The following is a 27,598-nucleotide window of genomic DNA, read 5'->3' on the forward strand; positions in this document are numbered from 1 at the left end:
TCCAAATTAAAAGAGTTGATGTTGTCAAAGGGGAGAGGAAGAATTGGAGCTTGGCCAATCGATTCTTTCCTTTTATTGTTTACAGAAAATAAGAGAATTGGAACTTAACCTGACTTGATAATAGGCTAGTTCAAGCTTGGTTCAAATGATAATTTAATGGGTTAAGTTTGGGTGCATGACCGACCTCAACTCAATCTCAGTGCCGCTTGATGTGGAGTGCAAGACCATAAAGTAGGGCATTTCGAATTTGTATTGCTTGATTGGTTGTGGGAATGATGTGGTATCGAGCTAAGCCATGTTCCATGCGGATAGAAGGGAATAATCTTTTTTACTGTCAAGCTATTTGCTTATTTTGGTCGCCAAGTACTATTTTTTTAATTATTCTTCTTTATGCCACACACCCCCTTCTAATGCTTATTTTTGCGGTGTCTATATTTTAATTATTATCTATTTATACATTAGTTTTTATAAAAAAAGTATGAAAAAACGATTTGAAAGCCCCTCAGGTATACCACATTTTAAACTACTCCCGGTCAAAGTAACACGGGCCTTGACCCAGACACGTACGAGGTCCAAAATGGTCTGGTTTGTCCATGAAGCAAGCAAACTTCTCCAAAAAAAAAATATATAAGGCAGGTGGAAGCCACCCAAATGAAAACTTGCGAACTTCATATTGGTGACGTGGCCTAGTTTTCAGAGGAACGAAGGTAGCTGCAGGAAATTTGAAGTGATGCCACGGAGCAATTCAAGCAGCAAGGCGGGTTTTTCGATGAATAATTGGAGCGGAAGCATTGAAGCTATTGTTCCTATAAAGATACTAATCCACAAGAGTCTTAACAGACTTAAAAACGAGGTATAGGTGGTGTGCCTGCCCTTGGAATTTATATTAATTTCTATTTATTTCATAGGTATTGTGCAGCTTCTAGTTCATGTAATTCTATTATTCTAACTAGTATAAGTTTTTGGTTGGATTAGGTCTAGTAGCTTTTTTCCTTCACATATAAAAGTTTTCTAAGTTAAAAAAATTGTATTGGTGTGGATTGCTTGATTATTTTATTTGTTAATTGTTTAAGTAAATTATAAAGACTATTGTTGTTTGGTAAGTGATATCACATTTAATTATACAAAGAGGAAAAAAAAGTTTGCCTACTTTGAAATTTATGTTGATTCCTATTTATTCTATAGCTGCCCCACGCCCTATGATCTCGTAGACAAGAGCCAATAAGCCAAGAATTTGAGGAGTGGACCTTTTCTTTTACGGATAAATGGGAGAAGTGAGACACTTTCTGGAGTCTGACTACTTCACAATATGTCACAGGATCTAATACATCCAAGCGGAAGCCATCATCGATATAGTTGCATTCTTGTCCGTGGACCTCCCCAAAGTTGTTGTCTGTGTTAAATAAAAAAATTTCTTGACGCGGAAATTTTGTTTTGTTTTGTTTTTTTGTTTTTTTGAGAGAGAGTAGTCCACCACAGAAACATGTTTCGTTCGAAAGTCAGAGTGGAAGCAGGCGCCGAAGTTCCTCACGTGAAACGCTTGTAGTTTGCTTCTTGGTGTTGATGTCATTTGCATCCAGGCCCCTATCATTTTCCTATGTATTGTTAATGCGAGTTCGAAGGGGTTTTTTTTTGTGTTTTGTGTTTTTTATTTTCCAAAAGTTTATAATGTGCATCTTCTATCTTCAAAAATTTTAATTTTTTATCATCTATAAACATTCACTGCAAAAAATCATAGAATTGGTGGTATTATTTTAATGGCATGTTCAAAAAATAATTGGAAAGCAACAATTTATCCCGTATTTATGATAAATTAAGGGGTATTAGTTTGTAATTCATCTTTATCCTATAATCATGACATTATTTTTATAATTCTTTTTTTAAAAAAAAGTATGAAATAACACTTTTTCTGCATTTGTGATAAATTTCAACGAATTAATTTGTTGCTTACTTTTATTTTTTATTGATAAGTCATAAATACTATTTGAAGATGTGATCGGCGGACATAAAATAAAAATAACGACAAAAAGTATATAACATTAATGCCAAGTTCAATTATGATCCAAAGATAGAGAAGTGTAAGATTGATTTAGCCAAGGATTCGCCTCATTGATTTGATTAAATTTTACATTAAAAATATGCTAAAATTATAAATTATTTAAATAAAAATATATAATATCGCTATTACTCTTTAATTGTAACATAAAATAAAACTATTCATATTTCAAAGAACTTGCAGCAATAATATAAAGATACAAGAATAGTTTGAAATTATTGATATTTTTAAATGTTTTGAATAAAATGGTTTTGCAAAATATCATAAAATCAAGTTTTTCACCTTTTATTTTTATCAAAGGAAAAAAGATTGATTTTGTATGAAAATAAATAATTATTAAAATATTAAATATCAAAATATATTTCACATGAGTATATTTTATAACATGAATAAACTTTTATTAACTAAAATAAACTTTAACTCTAATTAAATAAGTCATTACCATGGCAGTTGAATGGTTCTTTCCCAATCTAGGAATCATTGGTTCTACTCCCTTGTAGGTGGTATATAAAACAATATTTGTTTGACACTTTTAACAATATTAGGTGTATAATAGGTGCCCAAGGATTCTATGATTTTTTTATAGTGGTTACATTAATTTTGTGGCTATCGATTAATGTATAAGAATTGGAAAACACAAGGATCACTTTTGACAAATACGGCCATTATTAATAGTTTAGTGTGTAAGAATTGAAGAAAACGAGGATCACTATTAACAAATATGAATATTAGCATGTTTGAGAAATTACTAAACTCTTGCATTTTATAGATGTAGGGATATAAACCTCAACACTTATTTGATAGTTTTTAAAATACAGGGGATACAATGGATGATATTTCCAAATTTTTTTGGCAATTTTTAACCGCTAGAGATTCTATGATTCTTGTATGATTATATTAAGTTTGTGGTTATCTTCAAACCCTATGTCGACAATGTTGTTATCAAAAATAAATATCAATAGTTTAGTTAAAAGAGATGAAAAATGAAGTATCATTACCAATAAATATGAACATCAGCATGTCATTGCTAGATCAAAAAATCAACAACAATAATGTAAACATTGAGAATCCTTTTGATCATATGGAAAATATATAGTAAACGTAACATTAACAAACTGCAAACATATATTTATATCTTATTGGTAATACTTCATTTTTTTTTTAGTCGTTTAACAAAGGCTATAGATAGTGGTTAATATTTATGACAACTAGATAGTGATGTTGGTACCCGAAGGAAAAGAAGAGGTGATGGATGGCAAGTCGAGCTAAAGAGAGGTTGAGAGCAATCGAAGGTAGTGATGGGCCTTCACATGTAGACGAAGGATTTTATTTATTGATATATATATATATATATATAATTTTTCATCTTACATCTCTTATTTGTTAATATATTTGAGTATTTTTTATTTTATTAAATATTTGTTGATAGATTTGCATATTTTTTATTTTATACGTATCCTTCTTTAACCAATATATTTTTATATCTATATAAATTATCAAGGACTTTTTCAAATTACTTATCGTTCCATCAATCGAGTCAGTGGCGCACTTGGAAAAGAGATTCCCGGAAGATGGTTCCTCTGCCATCATTCCGAGTTCAAGTCCAATCACACCACCACCAACCACCCAAATCTTAGCGAATTACACGCGATTCCGCGTACCCTCCCCCTTCCCCTCCTATCGCCGACGTCCGCCCGCAACCCTTTTTTTTTCCCCCCCTTACCTTCCCCTTTTTTTTCAACGGTCCCGCTACGGGTTTGACTGCCGCTGCCTCCAATCTCCGACTCCGACGTTCTCTTCTCCCGGAATCCCTCCTTCCCTCTCTCTCTCTCTCTCTCTTTCTCTCTTCTCTTCAAACCCTTCTACTCCGATCGATAGGTCGCCATGAAACCCTCGAAGAAGCAGAGCAAGAAGAAGCGGACGACCTCTTCCGCCTCTTGCCTTATACCCTCGGCGCCTGGAGGTGGAGATGATCCCCAAATCAAAAAGGAAGAGAAGGGAGAGGGGGAGGATGAGGAAAGAAAAGCCGTAGATTGGTTGATCGATACTTTTGTTTCGGTTTCTCTCGACCAGGCCAAGTCGACGTTCCGGGAGGCCGGCGGGGATCCCTTTAAGGCGGCTGGGATCCTGGGGGCTCAGCTCGAGGACCCCGGCGAGAGCTCCGCGGCGAGCCCGGTCGCCAGTGGCGCAAAGATGGGTCTCGGGGGGAGGCGGAAGCAGAAGAGGGTTGCCGCCGCGACGGGCATGGTTTCGGATGTGATTGGGAAGGAATACTCGAAGCCTTCGGCGTTTTGTGGCGGAGGGAGGAGGAGAAGCGATGGGTCCCTAGAGGGAAAAGGGGCCGTGATGCGGCTTCATAGTGCTGAAGAGGCCGAGGAGTTTCTGTATTCCATGCTTGGAGAAAGCTCTGAGCTTGGCATGGGTGTCGTTGAAGATGTGCTAGGTGAGTTCCCTGCAATTGTTTCTTCTTTTCCCCTCCTTCCTCCCCAAGATTGCTGCATTCTTGCGTTATTTTGTATATAAACTTAGGACGATTTTAATCTGTCAAAAAATATACAATCTCATGCTCTCAAAACCCTAAAATTTGTACTATATGAACCCATGTCGCACTATATTCGGATCAACAAGAAGAGATTTCCAATTTCTACTATTCTAGTGGTTATGTGCTGCCACTATTATATGGCGAAATTAGCCCTTAAAGTTGTAAGTTTATGTACAATGGGCGGGTAATGTTTCTGAAAAAAGCATCTAAGAACAATCCATTTTAAAATCAATTTATGCCAGCATTATAGAGAAAAACATGAAAGGAGAAAAATGTTATTGGTCTCTGAAGAACACTTGAAAATTCTCTCTACTCTTATAGTACTAATTCGTAATGCCACTGGTTACAGTTAAGCATGGAATATTCACTCCTTCAGTGGTCGGCAGCCAATAAATGTTCGGCTGATGAAAAAGTGACCATAAAAGAGAAAGTTGGCACCCTTTTCATCTTGATTGTAAATTGCTTCAGCAGGAAGTAACTGGAAATACAAATGATGAATAAGATCCTTGCTTGGTTGCTCTTAAGATTTTCAAATTAGATACTCTTTTGTTGATCAGGATGTGTTGATGATGGAGTAAAGATTGAAGAAGTATGATGGAGGTAAGGATGAGAAAAGAGAGGAGAGAATATGAGAGATGAGAGAAGCCATGTGACGGACCATATTGTACTTCTTCTATCTTTAGTTAGGAGGGTGATCGACTTTAAAGGGAAGAGCATTTACCAAGGTAGCTTTTACATGATAAAAGCTATATATGTTTTGGCCTCTATAATTCCAGTTCACTGTCAATATATTGGTATATTTGTAAAAGTAGACCGGCGTTATATAATAGATGCAGTGGATGCACAAGAATGGAGAAGGAAGCGGATACATAAGTTCTGATGTGCCTAATCTAACACGCTAGCCTGACTCTCTTGCTACCAGCGTCATAGAAGTGAAGGTATAATGATATCTACATATCCCATTCCATGAACTTGTGGGCTCCTTGATGTGATATAGTGAACTGGGATTTTTTTTAAAACCTTCATGCATGTATACATGGTCTAGACATCTAAGGTTTTAAAACATTGTAGACGGCAATAGGTGGCCAAGGGTCACCTAGTGCTAGGCTCAAGGTGGTGCATTACTCTAGAGATTAGTACAGTGGAGGATAGTACATCCGAAAAACTATAAACATAAAGATAAATCTAAATGAAAAGTTCTAACCAAAAAATGGAACATATCAAATACGATGTAACAAGTCAATGGGTAATACCAAATTGGCAATATTTAGTACTGATTAATTAATCAATCTCATCCTCCAAACATGATTCAAAACATGAAGGCAGAAACCTAGGCAACCATTTTTATAGAAAAAGAATACTTAGGAATCCTATTTCAAAACATGCAATATGGTGCTTTGGTATTTCATTTTAATTTAGTGTGGCTTGACTTCTCATATACAATGAGTAGCTTGATTTTATCTATTTTTGCAGGTCAATTTGGATGCGATGTTGAAAAGGTATATTAAGGCCCTATTTGGGATTGCTGTTGGTAGTAGTGCTTTTGTTGTTAGAGCTTTTGCTAGTAGAGCTTTTAACAAATAGCTGTTTGTTGTTTAGTAACGATATTTCTTAAATGCCATGGAACTTTAATATCTGTTTGGTAACCAAATTGAGAAAGTGCTTTTAGTATAAGAAAATGACAATAATGGATATTGCATAGTTCTTTTAATTTTTTAACTATTTGCAGTATCAAGAATTGTTATTATAAAGTATTCGTAATCTATAAATTATTTATTTTGACTAGTATAAATTGTAATATAATAATACAATATTGTTATGAATACAATAATGTTCTGCTATCAAAATATTATTATTATGATATAATAATAATAGTAATGTGGCGTTGTCATAATATAATATAATATTGTATAGAATAGTATAATAATGTAATATAATATAATTTATTAATACATAAATATATAATAATGATATAATATAATGTATCTATTATTAGTTCATAATTATAATACAATTTTTTCATATAAAGTATTACAATTATTATTATTATTGCATGTTAATATTATTATTACATAGTATAATGTTATTGTAATATATGAATGTGAAATTATTGTTTTAGTATAATACTATGATAATGTTATATTGTATTTTCATATTAAGTTTAGGGGTATTTTGGTAATACAAATAGCTTCCTGATGGGCTTTTGAAAGTGCTTTTGGGTAGAGGCTTCGAATTGGAGCTTTTGCCAAGTAAAGGTATATCAACTTCTGGAAGGACTAAAAAATAGCTTTTAGGTTTTTCTTTACCAAATATCCAGAAGTGCTTTTTGGGCTCCAAAAAATGCTTTTGGCCTCTCCAAAAGAACTTCTAGCCTAAGAGCCCTATTGGTCATTTCTTCCTTTTATCTCTCTAATTCTATATTATTTTACAAAGTTCTTGCGTAGTATTTTATTGGAGGAGTTCCGAGTTAACTCCTTGAGATCAACAAGTAATCCTATTGTGATGTTGTTTATAGTCTCCTTCAGAATTCACCCACTCCATTTCTGATTTGTAGAGTGGGGGCTGGACCAGAATGGCAGTTTTAACTTTGGGCCCCTTTCATTGTTTGGTTTGCACATCAAGTAACGAAATCTCCTTTCCATTGACCATTCCTCAAAACACACGAATTATGATTCCACTTAAAAATTGGAGGAATGGTCATTTTTATTCTCACGAGAAAGAAATTTTTGGTATGAATTGGCCGGCATCACTTACAGTATAAAAAACAAATTAGCATAATTATTCGGTTAGGTGGTTGTCAAGAACATGTCCAACACTTTCTTTTTGGGCTTAGAGATGTCAAAATCATTTTTGTTACACATTTTCTAGTCCATCTAAATACTTGTTTTTTCAAAAAGAAAAAGATCCTGACCCTCTAAGATCAAAAAAATACTTTTTTTTATAATTTATAAACCCTTCAAGTTGTTCTCCAAACTCGGTCATTTTACTTGTCCACTTGATAAACCACCATTTTTTTGCTAGGTTATACCACCATTGTTGTTGGGAAACTACTTAAAGAGCAACCTCTTTTTGAGCATTTTATGGTTTCACCTTTTTTTTATTATGAATATTAGTTTTGACAACCATAATCACTTCTCCATCTTGGCTGTTCCAACTTTCCCTTAAAATCATCTTATGTTCTTTACTTATATGATTGTCAAGCTCCATGGAACATAAATATGACCATGTGGCCATCACCGACCTTCTTCATTTTCCTCCTTTTTGTTTAGTTTACTATAAGCATGTGATATGGATTATCTTTATCATTATTGTATCTGGCATTTGCTGATTTGTCTCTCTTGTTAAATTTCTAACAATCCTAGTGGTTTTTCTTGTTTTTTTGAATCTTGCATTGACACTTGTCTTCTTTGCAATTTTTGCCTGGCGCCATTGCAACACATCTTATTTGGCTAATTTGTTGGATTTAAAGTCCTGACATTCCATTTAATTCTTCCCATATATGGCTACTTCACCGACTCCTACTTCGAGAACTCTCAAGTTTGTAATATTGCAACTGATTGTTATGGTAATATGTGTCCGTGGGAGACGCTTAGAGCCAACCTCGCGCATTTTTAACAACAATCAGTGTTGTGACGTCCTATTTATTTGGGATGCTCTAGCCATAAAGCCATTACAATTATTTTTCTATTTTTAGGAACATAAAAATTAGAAATTTTGTTTCTATATTTTCTATTTTTAAAATATAAACATGTCTAATATACTCAATTATTTTTTAAAAACAAATATGGTGATGGTGGTGGAGATGGTGGTAGTTGCAACAAAGCTAATGGAGATGGCAGTGGTGTTGGTGGCAAGTCTGGTTGTAGTGTAATAGAGGTGATGATGATGGCGACCATGTCATGGACGTGATGATAGTGGTGGGGGTGTGGTGACCAATAATGTGGGGGGAGGTGAAGATGGTGGTGGCGGTGGATGCATCGGCGATATGGCGGTGGATGCGTCGGCGATATGGCGGAGGCGTCGACAATGGTATTAGAGGTGGGGTGATGATGACAATGATGAGAGTGGTAGTGGTGACGACAATGCTGACGATAGCAGTGGTGGTGGCAGGGGCGCCAAATAGTGATGGAGATGGTGTTGGTAATAATATGTGTTTCTTGTTTTTGAAAATATTGAAAGTAAATATTTCTTATTTTTATTTTTCTACAAATAATAAAATAACTTTTAAAGGATAAAAAATAAAAATAATATTGTCAAACATGCTTTTTATCTTGCCATTTGTAATTTTGTTTTTATTAGAAAACCAGAAATAGAAGCGATACCAAATAGGCCCTTAGCTATTTTCGTGTTTTTTTCTGTCATATCATTTTTCTAGTGAAATATCATATCATTTTTTTAGAATATTTCTTCTTAAACTAGTTGTTAATCAGTTCTAATGGGATTGCTATTTATCCATAATCGATGTCTATTGGGATATATGCATGTCTTTTTATAATTTGCCTTTTCATCTTCATGTATCACTAGCTTTAAGAAAAAAGCTGAAAATTAATTTATGATTGCTTATCTCTATCGGGCTTTTGCATCTACGAACTTTTAGCTTTAACAATATGAATCATCATCATCATCATCATTATTGAAAGAATAGTGAATCATGAAAAGGGTTAACGAACTAAATTCTTGGTTTGATGTTTTCTTCACCAATCCTCGTGTTGAATCTATGTTATTGTGCTTTTATTAGGCCCTGGATGCCCTTCTTGATATATCAGCTTCCTCCTATAACCAGGAAAGGAGTTGTGATACTTATTCAAAAGCCTGCATGAATTATTTAGGTATCTACACTGAATTATCCAGCAAAAACCATTCAGAGGAAAATAGAAGTTCATTCCAGGTGATTGTTCGACTAATAATATTTCTATTTCTAATTTATTCTTTCTTTCTCATTTTGCATTTGAAGATAACTGTTGCTATACATACATACATACATACACGCGCGCGTGCGTGCGTGTGCAAACATTGTACTCAATCTGTATTATTTGTTAGTCCACTAGGTTGAATGGTGGTTGTGCAATATAGAGTTTTTAATCTTATGTTACATCTCCCCCTTCTGGTTGTCCTCACAGATAAGCCAATCTTGGAAAGTTCTTTTTTCCAGATTAAGTTGGTTGACAATGTCTCTTAGATCGGGATCCACAATCTTGGTATCGAGTACCATACCGGTATATTACCAATTTGGTACGGTACATACCCCATACCAAGACAGCTTCCAACTCCTTATTTCTCACTTTTTATCATGGTGCTGCCTGAAATCGGATGGTATGGGTTGGTACGGTACTATACACACTCCGATTTTCGGTAATACTAGGTGATACATGACGGTTCTACTGGGTTCGGACCGGTTTGATTCATATAGCAAACTAAACCCTCGGTATTGGGTATGGTCAATACAGTCAGTATCTTGGACATTTCTTTTCTATGTTCAGAGTTTGTTTGCAAGCTATTAAATGCTGTAGTATCTACCAAGGATTAAGATGGTGGGTTAGGGATGCCCTGGGGCAGTCCTTTGCTGTCATGACTTCTGATTACATCATGGGATTCTACCTCCATTTCCATGGATGCCTTATTTTATCATCCATATGTTACTATCAAGACAGTGTCTGTACAAGGAACAATTTGGTTTTTGGTTTCTAAAATCTTGTGCCTTAATGCATTCTTTTATGCTGTAAATTTGTCTCAGTCAACAGATAAGACACCAGAGTCGACATACCACCCATCTGAAAAAGAACATAACTTCCTACAGTATGTAGGATATGATTGCAGGTGAGCTAAAAATCTGATGATCACTATTTTTCAACTTTCTTTTTCTTTAATAGTTAGCATATATGAACGAATATCTTATCCTCATGTAAGCATTGTCGAGAATATGTACCCATTCATTTTGTTCTGTTAATCCTAATGTGTACTCTAGAAGTCTTGAATGAGATTTATATCTTTCTATTTATACTTTGATAATCTCACTGCTCTAAAATCCTGTATTCCATTGATAATACAGTAACCTCACGGGCTTTTTCAGGAATTAACAATGATATATGTGTGCATTTATACTCGCATATGCATTTTTGTAACATAATGAAGCACGACATCTGCCTAGGCAAGTAGATATTTCAATCAAAATATCAAGCTGAAAATAATAAATAGTTGAATTGCTGGTCCTCCTCTAAAACTAAACTTCATGCGAAAAGACAATATGTTTTTTTTTGGCAATTGATCTCATAAAGGCACTTCTTTTTATTGCAACCGACCATCAGAGTAAAATGACTGGAATGCCCCTCATTTTTGTCTACAATTTTTCATATTCCATAAATTGTCATGATAGCTCCCAAGAATCCTTGATTAGCTGAACATTTTCTGTGTGCATCTGTATCTATATGTATCTATATGTGTCTGTGTGTGCATGCATCCACACATGCTTCCCTGCATCAGCTTCACATAAAGGTTTCATCTGCTCCTATATGTATATAACTCGTCTGAGGTTTCTCTAGGGACTACAAAAAGGTTTGTGCGGGATCTGAGGTAGTACCACCTTCCAGATTGGAAAGAACGACACCAGATCTCCAACAAAAGGTTTTGGAGTCTTTGTTTAATACCCCTGATCATCCCAAATGCAAACCAAATCTTATGAACTGGAAAAAGGTAGTAGAAAAAGTGGAATCGTTTGGGCAAGGGTTGGAGTTTTGTTCTCCCAGTGTTACTGGCACACAACAGAATGTTAAAAATGGTAAGTTCTTTTTTTTCCGAGGTATGATACCTTTATCTATCGCATATAGATCATCTGGATCTATGTGGTCTTCCACCTTGTTTCTTTTGGGTTCTGATGATGGCAGGTTAGAAGTTTCATCATCCACGTGTGAAATATTTCATAGTAGGATGGGAGACTTGTGGGCACTCATGCAGTTGCTTTCTAGACCAATGGTATTAGATAATCTTTGTTTGATTCTTAATGGAAGAATTGAATTAATATAGGTGATCATTGGCCAACTTAACATCAACCCTCTAAAAATAGGTGTTATGTTTTGCGGAGGCAATTTTAGCAAGAGAATAAAGCTGTTTGGTGCAACCGGCAAATATTTTGCAATACATGTATATGTATGTATCATCAGAACACCAAAAATGCGTAAAAATATAGAATTTTGGCTGGTTTGATAGCTATTAAACCAAAATGAATACCAGAGGTATTTGTTCTCTAAATTTTCATTCAAAAACATTTTTTTGATAATAAAATTGATTTCATTTGTTCTGTAAGTAGACAAAACAAGTCCAAAACAGGTGAGTAGTGCTTTCATTGCCCTTCTTTCATTCGATAGGTCAAAAAACTGAACCACTAGGATGAAATTTCACGATGTCTGCTAGTGCTTGTTTCAAAGCTTGAGAAATGGCCTGAACTTGCTTTTCTTTCAACCATCACGCTTACCTGGTCCTAGGTTTTTGAGGACATGCTGCCCAAGAATCGAACCCAGAACCTCTAGTTGCTGGGCAGAGGTGTGTGATCACTGGGGTATGCCCCAGTTTGATGATCGTACTTAAGTTGGATTTGCAAATACTGGAATTATTTTTGTCAGGTCTTACTTGCTTAAATGTTATTAAGACAAATTGATAACTACTGTTGACTCAGGTAAAGAAGATACTTATCAGTTATTCCAAAGTGTTGCAGGGAAGCATTGGGACACGATGAAAGCCTACTATCAGCAAGTAAGATGCCTCTGTGCTCTTATGTATTTTCAACTACCATTTCATGTCCAAGAATAATGTTTTGTCTAACATAATCTTTTTTGGTTATTATGCAAATCTATTAAAAACATTCTCAGGCTGCAATAGCATATTCAAGAGGAGAACGAGGTCATGCATCCCATCTTTCAGAGAAGGTATGATCTTTTAGTAGAAATCCTAGTTATCATAAAATTCTTTAAATCTTAAAAAAGGGATGGATCTTCATATTCCAAACTGAGATTTTCTCTCTCCATCATGATGGTGTGAAGATGCATATAGTTGGTTTGCCCCATAGTTTTGCAAATTACATATATCTTGTTGGTTAATCTGATTTTTCAGAATATGTTAAATGGCCTTTAATAATGTGTTTCTATTACCGTCTTTAATTTTTTCCTTATTTTCAAAGCTTTGCTGAACTTCTACTGAAACTTCTGCCAATTACAATTTTTCCTCATATTAATCCCAAAGGTCTTTGATTTGTCCTTTTTTTTTTCCTGTGGGTAATATAGACAGTTAACATCACCATACAAACACTAAATCAGCTGTTTGGTAGTCTGAGCAGCAGTATGAATGCACCCATGATTTCACATGTGGGGTTGTGAATTTTTACTATTTCTTATACATTAATAAGTTTATAATCGTAAGCATCAAGCCTTTTCCTGACTATTTGGCATCCGCTTTATGAATTCTCATTTAGGGCCACATCTAATGTTATTTCAAGTTTCTCCATGTCCTTTCTCCAACCTCCATCCATGTTACCTTAGGTGTTTATCTCCTTTTTCTTTTACCATATTTAACACAAACCGAAGCATCTCTCCTTACTGAATCCTCCTTAGTTCCTCATTGTATATGTCCAATACTATCTTAATCGATTTTCCATCAGTTTATCCTTAAATTATGTGACTCCTACAACTCCTTTAATAGATTTATTTCTTATTTTATCTTTTTTAGTTTTACCATATGATTAGTAAGTTGATTTTGGTAAATATTTTGCTTCTGCAGAATGTGTTTGTTAGTTCTGACACTCATTTATTTGATTAATGATGGATATCTATATAGAATTGCTTGGAGCATTATTTAATTACTTTTGAAACACTAGGTTATGTTTTATTTGTTTTAGGGGAAATTTTACCGTGATTTGGCCCGTGAGGCAGATGAGAAAGCCGGTCGGGAGATTTTTGAAGCCAGGTGATTGTATAACTCTGCTTGTTAACCTTTTCTCTCAAAGGACTAATTAATTAAACATTGTTAAAACATATTTTATATGCAGAAATAGAGATATAAAGAACATCGTCACTATTGATTTACATGGGCAACATGTCAAACAAGCAAGTAGACTTTTGAAGCTCCACCTCTTATTATTTGTGTATATTCCCTGTAAGAATCATATGCTGCACGGCCTTTTCCAGCAATTTTTGTTCATTTATTTTGTTGAATGAAACTACATCAGTATGATTTGTGCTTTTGTTTGACCTAGCTGTCCATTTTCTCAAAGTTATCACCGGACGTGGTGCCGATGGTGTTGGAAATGGAAAGGGAAAATTGAAACGAATGGTAAGCAACTAGCAACGTTGAACTTTCTCATATTAACATTTATTGATGCAGACATTTTTCTGCCATGGCAATTTTTTCTCATTCAGAAACAAAATAAACTGGTCTTCATGTGATTTAGGAAATCATAATGTTTGAGTTGTCAATCAATTGATGATACAAATTTAGTTGTAGGAAACTAGTCTTCTTTTCTGATTCTTGTTTTCAATTGCAATTAGTGGCTGAGGTACCGGCATGCATGGTTGTATTAAATAAATGGGGAAACTCCTGTTCTGCAGCAACCCATTAAACTATTTGTCTCAATTTGTTTGCATGGTCACCTCAGGTACTTGGTCTTGCGGAGAAGGAAGGTATTAAATGGAGAGAAGAGAATGCAGGAGCCATAGTCCTGCATCTAGACGGGCTGAAGGAGTACAGTTTCATGGATTGTGATGCTGATGATTTTGAGTAAATTCAACTTCAGTATCACGTTAAATGGTGTAAAATAGTGGTTAAGTGGGAACTTGGCCACTGACTTGATCTGTAAGTTTCTGTCGGACCCAGGGTGGAACTTGATGGTTATGGTAATGTTGTAAATTAAGACCTTGGCACAACTTCAAGCAAAATATTCAGGGCCGGGCAAAATGAACCCCAGAATCATGCTCACATGCAATATGCTCGCTTGAGCAGCATAATTTGTAAGTGTAGTATCACTAATGATTATGATTCGCTGGTTGAGTGGTGTCAGCTTTCAACATTGGTATCTGCACCATATCTCATTGTTTTTTTGTCTCTTTGGGTGGAGGGGGGAGAGGCTCGTTTGGTTCACGAAAAGAAATTTTTTTCTGGAATATCTTTTTTGAGGAACTAATTCTTGAAAATATAATGCTTGGTGCTTGATGCGGGGTTACGAGTTTAGTGCGGTACGGAGCTGAGGGCTGCTTGGATAGGCCTTCGACATGTCCGGCTTGAGTTACAAGCCAGCTCAGTCATTCTGGAGGGTGACTCGGCCACGGTCATTAGTTGAATCTAGGGAGGTTCGGTGGGTGCCAGCGGCAACAATCCATTGTTTCGAGATATCTAGACAATGACGAGGGATGGAGAGGTCTTTTAAGCCAAGTATAAATTTCGTAAAGCTAATGTGGCTGCAGATTGGGTGGCCGTTTATGTGGTCAGACATGCTGGTAGTACCTTGTGGGCTTGGGATGGGGAGCTGCCCTGAGCATTCCGAAATATTCTGTTTTTTGATTTTATTGGGTGCATTCGTACTTGTCAGATATGAATCATCCGCTCTAGCAATATATATATAATGTTTGGAAAAATGGTTTTGGTATGTTTGGTTGATCATAAAAAGTGGTATATTTCAGAGTGGCTTATGTTTGATTGAGCATAAAAGTTGTATGAAAAATTTATTATATTCGTAATAAAAAAGAAAGTATTTTATTCATAGATTTTGATGGCTTAAGAGTAATTTTTTTTAAAAAATTAATTTCCAACTGTGAGAGAGAAGTAGCTTTTTTATGTTCTTCATATATTTTTTTCTTTTTCATAGAACATGAGAGGATTGGAACTTTTCAAACGGAAGATTTTTGACTTTATTTTTACTTTTCTTTTCCCATGAACCAAATGACTCCTGAATGGCCTTAACGTTGAAGTCATCTTTCTCAGGTCCTTCTCGGTCTTCAAATCCTCCTCAAGGATAATATTGGAAGCATGTAGTACAATAACTATATGGTTTGCCTCTTTGAATCCCTGATTGAGCTTTATGGTCAGGCATGAGATGACCATGGGACTAGGATTACCTTGCCTTGTTCAGATTTGAGCGCTGAAGGCATTTGCATGGCTTGATGAATGCCGTCTTATTTGATTCTTGGGAATAGGAATATAATTTTTCTTTCTTTTTTTTAATAAATTAGAAAAGGAGAAGGATGCTGCTTTCCTGTGCAAGCAAAGGCAAACCGTCATCTACGTTTGGTTATTGTCCATGATGTGTGCAGGCGGTCGGTTACACTTTCTTCCGCTCTTTGCCCATCCCTTACATTCTTTCAAATGAGCCATTTGAGAACAACTAAATTTATCTTGCCATCTTCAAACAGATAAAGCCTATAGGCTATTTCATTCGTCTTACAATAAATGGCCGATGGATTAACCAATACAGGTTTCAAAAGTTTCCTAATAGACTAGTCTCTATGAGACTTTGAATTCAAGGATCATATGAAACAAAACACCATTGGAGCATGCGTAATGAGTTGTCGGTCAGCAATGAGGTTTAACTGATGTCCGGTCTTCTGTTTGGTTGCCATTTTACATTGATCTCTGTTGATTTACTCTATTGTTGTCCTTTGATTTGGAGTTTGCAAGACAAATGTGACCATATGCAAAAGACTGGCTGCAATATACTGGCCTAACTGTATCCTAAACTAAATAAGAAATAGCAGTCAAAGAAAGCTATGCTACAATAGAGAAGCATATTGGCTCGGTTGGGCTGGTTATAAGTGGGCTTAGCTGGACTCCAGTTCCTAGAAGTCTGGACCAAACTCAGCTCCGCCCATACCTAACCAAGTTCCTGGGCCCAGGCTCCGTCCAAGAAGATATAGGCAAGCTCTAGCTTAACTTAGGCTAGCCTATGTTAAGCTTTATAGGGCTAGGTTTCTTGGTCCACGTATTAGATCAATATAAATTTATTTCATTTTTTTTGATAAGTTTTTAAATTTATAAAAATGATCAGCAAGAAATTTAGGATTCTATTTTTAGTAGCCAATCAAAATTCAAGACTTGTTTTCTTTTTTCAATGGTACCTATATTTAAAAAATATGAATCAATAATATGCGTATAATAATACTCTCTACTTCTATAGCAGTAAATATTCAATCGTGTGTCTTTTTACCATACATCTGCTACATATATGCCTAAAATACACGTACTTACTATAGGTCCTGGCCGAGCTGGATGCCTGCTTGATTTGGCCCAATAATTTTAGCCCGAGTCTCCTCTCGGCCCATACTACATGACCGATATGGGCTAAGGTGAGCGGGTCATGGCCTGTTCCAGACCAATATGGGGCCTCTAATTGGACTGAGAAGGGCCGCTGGGGTAAAACCCCCGTTATCATTCGGATCCGATCCCCAGCCCCATCGTTCAAGGCGACCCGAAACGTTCTCATCTTCCTTTCCATCCAAACCCTCGCCCGTCTCCGTGTGTTCGTCGCTATGGAAGTTGGCTCACTTCCCTCCGCCTAGCCGGCGAGCCGTCGATCACGTCCATCCCTTCCCCCCATGGCGCAGGCCTTTGTCCGTTCTATTTTGGGCAAACACCGGAGCGCCCTTCCTTTTCTCTCCATTCGATCAAACCTCGCGAAGGCGTCCCGGACTCCAAGAAATGGCGATCCGCTTCCGGCCCTTCTTGGTAATCTCGGATATTCAGGGCGCTCTCCGAATTTCTCCACTGGATTGCCTCGAACGCCGTGGCTTTTCCGACCGTCCGCCGGTTTCTGTGGAATTCCGAGTTTGGGCCACGACCTGAAAGGTGCTCCCTTGCCGGATCCTCCTCCCGAGAAGCCCAAGAACAAGAAGGCCCGGAAGAAGTCCAGGGTGGACTTCATCAAGGTCGACCCGGCGCTGCTCCCGACCGTGATTCTTGTCGGCCGCCCCAACGTCGGCAAGTCCGCCCTCTTCAACCGGTGAGCCGCCCGCCTCCATCCTATAGTCTAGGTTTTCGTTCATGGTCTTTCTTGATGGTGCTGCTAGTTAGCTGATCGGTTTACTTGTTCTATGGCTTTTGAAGTTTAATACGGAGGAGGGAGGCTCTTGTTTACAACACTCCTGGCGACCACGTCACCCGGGACATACGGGAAGGCATCGCCAAGTTGGGAGATTTGAGGTTTCGCGTGTTGGATTCTGCCGGCCTGGAGACAGCAGCGACTTCGGGGAGTATTCTTAGCAGGACGGCGGATATGACAGGGAATGTCCTTGCAAGATCCCAGTTTGCCATCTTTTTGATCGACGTGAGGTTAGTTTCTAAATTATTTGATCCCACGATACATGCTACGAAGAAGAACTCACCATTGTAAAACTTTTAAATTTTTAGGGAGGGACTGCTGCCACTTGATCGTGAAGTTGGGCAGTGGCTGCGTAAGCATGCATCTGGAATCCATACCATTGTGGCGATGAATAAGTCTGAGTCACTGGATGATCAAGGTCTTCTTACCTCAGAGGCAGGGGAAGCCCATGCCCTAGGATTTGGTGATCCGATTGCCATATCTGCAGAGACTGGATTTGGTATGGCGGAGCTGTATGAGACCCTTCGCCCATTGTTTGAGGACTATATTCTTCGACTTCCTAATGGTTTGCCCCTTCTGCTTCAGGTTCATTATTTCTGATTACGTGTAAACTCTGTGTTGCAAGCCAAAGCATATGTTATACATTCCCTTGGCTGTCTTTGTTGGCTTTTCTACTTCGCTTTCAAGTAGTTGTTTGTCTATGCATGCATGTCCACAGATCAAGTAAAAGATTCATATGCTTGTACAGGTACAATAATAGACAAAAGATCATTTGTTTTAGAATATGGAGAACATTGTCCTAGTAAATGCATAGATTGCATCACTTCTAAAGCAGTTCCATGGAAAAATTCCAGTTTGATTACTTTTTCCACTGATTAATGTTAAAGCATGGATGACTCATTTGTTTTGGATGGAAGGAAAAAATGATCATTGAGGATAAGAAGAAAAACATATTATAGTTTTTGTGATGTGGTTCATTCGGGAGGAGGTTAGGAAGAGGGGCTATGTGGCTATGTAAGTTTGGTTATACCGTTCTACTGTTTTGAATTTGTTGATGCCTGATCTTAATTGTAGTAATAATTATTCCGATAAATGTCAGACTAACTAAAAATAATAACATATTTTCCCAAGGACTGAAGAAGTTATCCATAAATATCCATTGGTTTTAAGACACCATTATATAGGATAATTAGTTGAGGTACTGAAGACTACAGGCAGTCAGGCTTACAGGGATGATACACTTTCGATGAGGGACTAAAAACAAGCCAAAAACACCTATTTCATAGCATCTGAAATCGTATCCAAACTTTCTTGACATTGTTTTAAATGACCATCCAAAAATGATCAATATGGTACATGCCATAGTGTGTACGCGCACACACAATGTACTGGCTGGTATAGAGCTGATTCATATGAGCCAAAAGAAGAATGTTATGGTATTGACTGGTTTGGAGGTGATATGGGCCATGGTTCATTGGTGGGTTCAGGGCCAACATGGGCTGTATCCTGTCTTTACTATATGCCTATATGTATACTTACATTTATTCTCTCTCTTTCTCTCTCTGCACATGTGTGTAAGTATTTATGTGTGTATGTATCTGTGTTTGTATGGCTATATGTATATGTCTATGTGTATTTGCGAGCACGTGTGTGTCGATGAAGCCCATATACTAATACTTCAAGCCTTGAGAAAGTAGAATATGAATGGCTAGGATACATCAATGAAGTTGTATTTTATACATTGATGCATGCATGCAAACACACACACACACACACACATATATATAGGTATATATGTATATATGTACATATATGTGTATATATATATACCTATTATATATGCATATATATCTATTTGTATATATATATATTTATGTATATATATCTGCGTATATATGCATATATATTTATACACACACAAATATATGTAGATATATCTATATATATTCACACGTACATATGCATATGAAGAAAAGCTTACATAGAGCATAGTAGGCAAAATAACAGTCCATACTCTTCAGCAATACTCCTGTACTTGCTGTATGCGTACATGCATACTTACATTTATTTTATCTTTCTCTATGTCTATGCATGTGTGTGTGTGTATGTATGTATGCTTGTATTTCTGTGTGCATGTCTATGTATATTTGTGTGTGCTTATGAAGCATGAACATGGATGCAGCATATGGATACACTGTATGTCAAATCTTGAAATAATATGATATAATATGGCTAGGATACATCAATGAAGTTGTGTTTTATATATGATACATGCATGTAAACACATACATACATATGTATCCATGTAATGAAAGCTTATATAGAGCATGGTAGTGGTAGGCTATCAAAATGATATAGTCCATACTTCAACAGTATTCCTGTCCTTGCTATATGCAACATGCACGCTTAAATTTATTTTATCTGTGTGTTTGTGTGTCTGCATTACTGTGTTTTTGTATGTATGCCTCTCTCTATAAGTGTATGTATGTATGTATTCCTGTATATATGTATGGCGTGTGAAGCACTAACATGAATATGAGATGCTAATACTAATATGTCAAACCTTGAAAAAGTAGGATATGATACAATTGGGATACGTCAATGAATTTGTATTTTATACATTGATACATGCATGCAAGCATACAAAATTATGTATAGATATGTATGCATATAAGAAAAAGTTCACATATAGCATAGCTGGTTATTAAAATAAAGGTTCCATACTTCAGCAATACACCTGTCCTTTCTATGTGCATGTATACTTGCTTTATTTTATTTGTGTGTGTATATGTGTGTACGTCTATCTGTGTGTGTACGTCTGTCTGTGTGTGTGTATGTGTCTCTATGAAGCATATATATGGATATGGGATATGGATATGTCAATATGAAAACCTTGTAAAAATAGGGCATGGTAGGGCTAGGATATGCCAATAAATTTGTATTTTATACATTGGTATATGCATGCAAACATACTAAAATATATATAGACACACACACACATGCATGTATACGTGTAAAAAAAAGCATTTATAAAGCATAATAGGCTATCAAAATAACATAGTCTATACTTCATAGGTTAGCATCAACTTTTATAAGCTCATCATTTAGTCATTGTTCAAATTCATAGACCCTCATTCATATTTCGTATTTCAAGATTAACATCATAGACTACTAAACTGATGTTACATCATTAAAAGGTTAATATTAAAAAAAAGAAAGAAAACATTCTCCCCTCTCTTTTTTTTAGAGGTACGGGGGAACTATCTTGAGTGTATCCCGAATTATTAGAGTATTTTATTTTTAATTTGAAAAACAGAATGCTTGATAAAAGTATTGGACACATCTGAGAAGTATCACAAGAATCAGTATCTGTTCTGCATTTGGCCATACTTCCTCTGTATGTATATGTGCATGTGTTTGTGTGCGCGTGTGCTTGTATGGGCATGCATGCGCCTATGATAGTTGTTTATACACTAGTCCTTTATTTAGTGGTCCTGGTATCTTCTAATTTTTTGATCTATATTAACATTGTCTAGGTGGCACTTTTGTATCACATCATTATCCATAATCTCTTTTTTTTTATGGTAAATATCAGATGACCATATCCGAGATGATACTTCTTTGAAGACTGAGGAGAGTGATGAAAGCAAATTACCTTTGCAGCTTGCAATTGTTGGACGTCCAAATGTTGGAAAGTCTACTCTGCTAAATGCCCTATTACAGGAGGAAAGAGTTCTGGTTGGGCCAGAGGCTGGCTTGACAAGGGACTCCATTAGAGCTCAGTTCCAATTTGAAGAGCGGACTATATATTTGGTAAAATAGCAGGTTTCATATGCACTTTTACCACAAGTTTGTTCAACTATTTGTATATTTTCGGAAGTGGTTATTGTCAACAACTTATGCTTAAATGGTTAAAAAGTAGAATTCATTTTGATATTTTAACATTTTTTCTAATTTGTTTTGAATAACTAGTTTTATTTGGGTAGCTCCTTTTTCTCATTAACAAAGTCGGAGATTCTTGCAGTTATATGATCATGCATACACTTTAGACACAGCTACATACTTTTGGACAGACACTTTTAGATACAGATATATACACAAAATGACAAAAAATGTAACTTTTTACTCTCACATGCTGTCATTTATGCATCTTGGAAGTTTGCAGTCTCATTTCTTTTAAAACTATATAACAGGCTCATATGCGTATTTAGGATATTGCTAAGAGCATTAATGGTAGTCTTATATTTTATCTACTGCTTTTTGTTGTTCAGGTGGACACTGCAGGTTGGTTACACAGAGCAGGGCAAGAGAAGGGGCCAGCATCCTTAAGTGTTGTGCAGTCAAGGAAAAACCTCATGAGGGCTCACGTTGTGGCTTTAGTGCTGGACGGAGAAGAGGCATGGATGCTTATATAGCTATCAAAATCAACATTAGGAAATTGCTTGTTTCATTGTTTATTTGGCTGACATTGTCACTTACGACATCTGTAACCATGAGGTCATGTGATTGCTCAAGCTTTCCCAACGAAGCAAAAGCAATGCATACCATAACATAATTACACTGTGAAAGGGAATTTTTCTCCATTGAACATACCCTAGAAAAGTTTTCCCTTTTTCAATAAATATCTATGACTTGAATATGAATTATTACCTTTTCAGACCATTGTTCTCTCTTCTCCCTTCTCAAAGGCTAGTTTATTCTGGCCAGATAGATATATTATTTTTAGGACTTGCTTATATATGCGTTAGTAAGCAAATTTTTCATTTTGAATCTCTATTTTATAGAAGCATCCACAAGCAAACAGCCTTATTCTACTTATAGGACCTCTGTCATCAGATCTTATAGAATATCCACTTATGCAGCATGTGAGACATCATGAGGATATTAGGCATTTGATGGGGAAAAGCATAGTTTTCTTCTTAACCATTATAGATGAAGGAGGATTATACTTTATATGAGGGATGAACAAGATATGTCAAAAGAATGGCTGTGATATGGTTTGTTGATTATATTCAATGCATTATTGGGACTTCAGCATACACTCTCAAACTCAAGTATTGATGATTTTAAAAGATTTTTGAGTTGAGGTGGTCCATCCTTATATTCATATGATCAATCATATTTGCCTTTTGTAATAAATTGCACTATCTTACTCTTTTTGTTCCTTTTGAATGGGCAAACTGTGTTTTTACCCTTGATATTAAACCGTCAAAGTTGCACTAATCCTAGTCGGAATCCCTGACTACATCACCTTTAAGAATAAAAAAATAAATTTCCTTTCAACATTAAATTTCCTTTCAATGCTATCATGCAAGATAATTAGCTTCAGACCAATCTGCAATAAACCATTTTTTTTTTTCAGAAAAAAAACATATCTTTGTGCTTTGTATTTAAAATCTGATGCTATCCACCACAAATAATTTTATCTCTTTGTATTCTATGTCTATGTAGATTGCAAAAGCTAAGAGTAGTATGAAACATGCTGAAGTAGTTATAGCGCGACAAGCAATAGAAGAAGGTCGTGGCCTTGTTGTGATTGTTAACAAGATGGATCTTCTTAGAGGAAGAAAAAATTCATCATTACATGAGAAAGTTATGAAGGCTGTTCCTCAAGAAATCCAGACTGTTATACCTCAGGTTTGTCCATTCCTTGTATATGCCATGTAAGTTTTTTCTGAGATAACATTTATTAGTTTTTTCTTTTTACTGATTTTTGGGATAGAGGAGATTATAATGTATCTGGCTTCAATTAGAGTCTTTTGGCTTAACTGTTTTTTTTAATAGTAAATTTGACAGGTAATAGATCTGTTTGTCATAAACTTTGCTTATGAATAATAAAGACATGCACTACTGGTGACAGTTATATCTCTTTTTTTTTTGCATAATAAATGAGCATTGGTATTTTTGGAGGTGACACCACAAGAGTATGGTCAACCCATTTCTTGCAAGTTCAATAAATTTCTGGTAGCCTTTCAATTGGTGTGCTAGAAGGACAAAGGAAGTGATTTCATTTTATTATGAGCCTTCTTTTCAGAGTAAAGGAAGTGTCATGACATCTGTTAAGTCCTGGGCCCAATACTGTGGGGCCTAGTGTTCAGACAATCAAGGTGCATTAAAGCTTTGATCGACTTGGTCGGCTTGCTTCATGGAAGTGATGGAGAACATATGCGTCTTCAGGATCTTATCAGTACACAATAGATGCACGATCAGATCAGGGGCAAGTGCATCAACTGACTGTGGAACATCAGAGTTACATGGCCTTGATGTTTCCTTAAGAATCAAAACTCAAAGAGCTTGACGGTGGAAGAGGATGTTCTAAATGCTACCTAGACATAGGTTAAGTCGTTAAATGTACAGTGCTATGCAAACCAGGTGGTAAAATCAGCACCGTAAGTAGGAAAAGCAAAAAACTAGACAGTGTTACAAGAAAACAGTTGCAAGATTAGCACAACTAGGGGGAAAAAAAAACTATCATATGCATCTATTGCCTTAACACATATTGTCTCCATAGAAGGATAAATATCTCATTTACTCTAAACATCTTCGTTCTAAAATTGATGGCTGTCTATTGCCAAGCAAAATTAAATTGATTTGCTGCTGATGACACTCTTCTATATTACTTCATTGACAGGTCACGGGCATACCAGTTGTATTTGTTTCAGCTTTGGAGGGAAAGGGCCGGATAGCTGTCATGCGTCAGGTTGTGGATATCTACCGAAAATGGTGTTTGAGATTGCCAACAGCACGCCTAAATCGTTGGTTGCGAAAGGTAAAAAAGAATAATTGTTTATTTTTTAGTGTCACCTTGCGAATGACATCGTAAAAGAAGTTATACTTGATAGCCCTGATAAGTGTTGGATAGCTCTTCTAGACATCTTCTAGTCTACAACTTGTGTCTGTGATGATCATTTTATCACACATTAATTAAATTACTTAGACGTTCTGCAGCTCTCCTGTGTTACCTTTCTCTGGGTCTCATCTGTTCTTGTTTCTCATCAACCAATGATTCTTTTCATGCATGTAGTTCCATTTAAATTGTTATGATAAAAATAATCTTCATATAAAGAAATAGGTTTTGGTACCAGATAGTTATTTACTTATTTTGCATGTGATGATATTCTCTACTGCATATGGATTAGTACTGGCCAACTTTGTAGGAAATTGACAGGGTGCTAAAAATTTATGGTTTTTGTTACATTTCTGGCATCTTCATGATTTAGTGAATAGAAGTTGATTAAATAACTGGAAAGTGGTAGTTTTTGGAATTATTTTTGTAGTACCAGTCTCATGTGTATGGCCATAACATGTTGCTCCTTTTTATTTATATATCAATAGGTTATGAGCAGGCATTCCTGGAAAGATCAAGCAACGCAACCCAAAATAAAGTACTTCACTCAGGTTAAAGCTCGCCCACCAACATTTGTTGCATTCTTGAGTGGGAAGGCGCAGCTTTCAGATACTGATATGAGATTCTTGATGAAGTCTCTGAAGGAAGATTTTGATCTTGGTGGTATTCCAATCCGCATCATGCAGCGGTCTGTCCCTAGAAAAGTAGTTGGCAGCAAGAGTAGTAAAAACCTGTCTGTTAAGTTGAATGTGAGAGCTCGATCAGACAAAAGAAACGTAACTTCAGAGCCTGCTTCATCTTAGTTGATCCTGCTACAAGCGATGACCAGGAGTAGTATGCTGCTGATGATTTATTGAGATATATTTGCTGTCAAGGAAAGGGGCTTTATGTGTACTTACCCTGCCTAGAGAGACCTCGTATCCAATTTAGTGTCTCGGCTTGGCAATTGACCAGTGTTTTACAACTGAGGGATGAGAACCGGTTAGCATTCAAAGCCCGTCCTGAAGGTATGGTGAATCCATGCTAATACACCTGGTGGAATCACTATCTTAAAAGATGGCAAGTCATCACGTTAGATGAATCTTTTCCAGGGAAGAAGCAATGCCTGATGGTGTAATCAGCTTCTTCTAGGTTCTCAAATAAAAACTTACCAGGTATATGTCCTTGGGTGGTGAAAACCTCTTGACAATCCACATTGATTTTTTTTTTTTTTTGCTCTACATGCAAAAATTTAGCAGGTTGGCATAATGGTTCATAAATGTTTCATAGTGTATTTAATTTGTTACTTCTCTCTAGCTGGACTTCTTTTGTTTATGAAGCATCAGATGACTATTTGAATGGATATGTTTCCTAAATTCTGTAATACACCTTCAGCGTCATTTACTCTTCAGCTGCGGAATTCACTGGTAACCTTGACATGGATGTGTGGGTGTCAGTGTTGTTGGCTTTCCAGTTCTCTTGTTCGGCAGGTTAATTGGTTAGGCGTTAGGATCCTGGTTAAGCTGCCCAATAGATGTCCGAGCAAGCCCTAGCAAACTTTAGTACTTATGAATGAGCCAGGACCCTATACAATTCTACGGACTGGCTAGATCTAGCTGACTATTGGGCAGGTGTGCCAGGGTCCCACTAATGTTGTGGCCTGTAGTTATGAAAGGAATTCCAGTAATATTTGTACCTGAGATGCAAGGATCGTGCACAGATTGCAGTCTCACTAAGAGGATCCGCAAGAATGGTAAGAGGAGCACCATGCAATCTAAAGAAGCATAACATTTTATCATTCTTAAAGCCTATATAACTAGATTAATAGCCTTTTCCTGATATGCGCACAGCAAGGGAAGCTCTTGCAGATTGCCACCTAGATAGGATAAACATCTGAGGGAAGAAGAAGAGGAAAATACCCTATATTTTTCTCCAGTGTCTATCCCCATGGAGTGGAATTAATGTGCGCGAATGTCCAAAGGGATTCCTGTAGAGAAATTGTTCAATCATGGACATCAATTTACCATACCCAAGAAAGGCCATATGAACACAGTAATGATTGAAAACCACCGGACAAATAAGATGCTGGTGTGTGGCTCAGCAACATCATGTAAGTGAAAGTAATTTCCTGTTTTTAATTTTTTATTTTCAAAGGCAGGTATGTCCACTAGCGATGTTGCTATCTTAGAATGTGCTGATGATGACCAGCTTGATCTCAATGCTGTGCTTCAGGGCTGGGGTTAAACGAAAATGCTGAAGGGAATCATGGCCGGCCAACAAGTCAAGCTGATTTTTGGTTCCTTTTTGGCAACTTTTTCCGAAATCCATGGTCAGAAAAACATGGAATACAGCAAGTACTAGGATCAAGCAAAAGGTTTGCCATTGCTGTCTATATTCCCAATATGTCAAGTTTATTATAATTTGAATATGATTATTTTATCTTCACCACCATGCAGCAAGGATGGAGATGGTATCGATGAAATTTCTCTAAACCCCCCTGCTCCCGAAGATTCGATGGTTGGCATCTCAATGGTTGCTTGGGGGCATATGAGCAGAGCCAGCTTGAAGAAGACAATGGAAGACCTGACAGAGGAGCTTGAGCAAGCAAGCCAAAAATCAACAAAACTTAATGAAGACAAGGATCCCCATAGACTTTTCACAAGCACGACATCTCCTTGACGGCATTTCTTGGAAGAGAAATCGGCCAGAATCGCATCCTTACATCATGTTCCATGAAGATGCATTGCACCATACACTGGATCTTAAACAAGAAATCACATTTTGATCAGTCGACTTGAAAGGTCCACCAAGGTTTTACTTACAGAAGGTGGTTCCACATAGACTTGAATTTGTGGGAGCCGCCGATTATTCTTCAGCTAATTCAGGAAAACTACGTGTTATGTCTTGGTGCAAGTGATAGCAATAGCTATGAAGCTTCTCCCCTGTTCAGTGCAAGTGATTTGATAATACTATAACAGTGTAGCCACATTCTAACTTACACTTTGTGGAGACCAATTATGGAACCATTAGTGTTTCGTGGTCCCTTGCAATATTTATATGTTACGCTTGCTTTCCATGGAATGGTTAAGAGGTTATTAACGG

The 27,598-nt window shown here is 36.5% G+C and overlaps 2 protein-coding genes across 12 annotated transcripts; both read left to right on the forward strand.

The window, feature by feature from the left end:
• Positions 1–3,571: 3,571 nt before the first annotated feature.
• LOC103710887 (smr (Small MutS Related) domain-containing protein) lies at positions 3,572–14,647 on the forward strand. 5 transcript variants are annotated; one of them, XM_008796810.6, is made up of 11 exons: positions 3,572–4,499; positions 6,072–6,097; positions 9,337–9,486; positions 10,333–10,415; positions 11,138–11,373; positions 12,307–12,344; positions 12,461–12,517; positions 13,483–13,550; positions 13,633–13,739; positions 13,840–13,916; positions 14,239–14,647. In XM_008796810.6, the coding sequence occupies exons 1-11, from the start codon at positions 3,941–3,943 to the stop codon at positions 14,362–14,364; spliced, it is 1,527 nt and encodes a 508-aa protein (XP_008795032.4). In that variant the 5' UTR covers positions 3,572–3,940; the 3' UTR covers positions 14,365–14,647. The 5 variants fall into 5 exon arrangements, with proteins under 5 accessions (XP_008795032.4, XP_008795031.4, XP_008795033.4 ...); XM_008796809.6 differs by having other exon boundaries at positions 3,576–4,499; positions 12,268–12,344; XM_008796811.6 differs by having other exon boundaries at positions 3,639–4,499; positions 9,382–9,486; positions 12,268–12,344.
• Positions 14,648–17,012: 2,365 nt separating this feature from the next.
• Positions 17,013–27,598, forward strand: LOC103698820 (GTP-binding protein). Of its 7 annotated transcripts, none has more exons than XR_016413305.1 (12): positions 17,013–17,571; positions 17,676–17,900; positions 17,979–18,235; positions 21,266–21,483; positions 21,942–22,067; positions 23,122–23,307; positions 24,302–24,439; positions 25,006–25,671; positions 25,892–26,249; positions 26,325–26,606; positions 26,729–26,870; positions 26,953–27,598. XR_016413305.1 is itself a non-coding variant. In XM_008780870.6 (8 exons), the coding sequence occupies exons 1-8, from the start codon at positions 17,168–17,170 to the stop codon at positions 25,318–25,320; spliced, it is 1,869 nt and encodes a 622-aa protein (XP_008779092.4). In that variant the 5' UTR covers positions 17,013–17,167; the 3' UTR covers positions 25,321–25,882. The 7 variants fall into 7 exon arrangements, 1 of the variants encoding a protein (XP_008779092.4); XR_015987362.2 differs by having other exon boundaries at positions 26,347–26,606; XR_015987364.2 differs by having other exon boundaries at positions 25,006–25,524; positions 25,609–25,671; positions 25,892–26,606.

This window comes from Phoenix dactylifera, chromosome 5, assembly GCF_051530095.1.
Source record: "Phoenix dactylifera cultivar Ajwa chromosome 5, Ajwa_hap1_PhDact_Kaust_v1.1, whole genome shotgun sequence".
NCBI lineage: Eukaryota > Viridiplantae > Streptophyta > Magnoliopsida > Arecales > Arecaceae > Phoenix > Phoenix dactylifera.

Coding starts and splice junctions, on each gene's coding strand:
- LOC103710887 (XM_008796809.6), top strand. CDS start 3,941: ATGAAACCCTCGAAGAAGCAGAGCAAGAAGAAGCGGACGACCTCTTCC. Junction 12,345..12,460: donor TGAAAGCCTACTATCAGCAA/GTAAGATGCCTC, acceptor AAACATTCTCAG/GCTGCAATAGCATATTCAAG. Junction 13,551..13,632: donor CGGGAGATTTTTGAAGCCAG/GTGATTGTATAA, acceptor TTTTATATGCAG/AAATAGAGATATAAAGAACA.
- LOC103698820 (XM_008780870.6), top strand. CDS start 17,168: ATGGCGCAGGCCTTTGTCCGTTCTATTTTGGGCAAACACCGGAGCGCC. Junction 18,236..21,265: donor TATTCTTCGACTTCCTAATG/GTTTGCCCCTTC, acceptor GGTAAATATCAG/ATGACCATATCCGAGATGAT. Junction 24,440..25,005: donor TAAATCGTTGGTTGCGAAAG/GTAAAAAAGAAT, acceptor ATATATCAATAG/GTTATGAGCAGGCATTCCTG.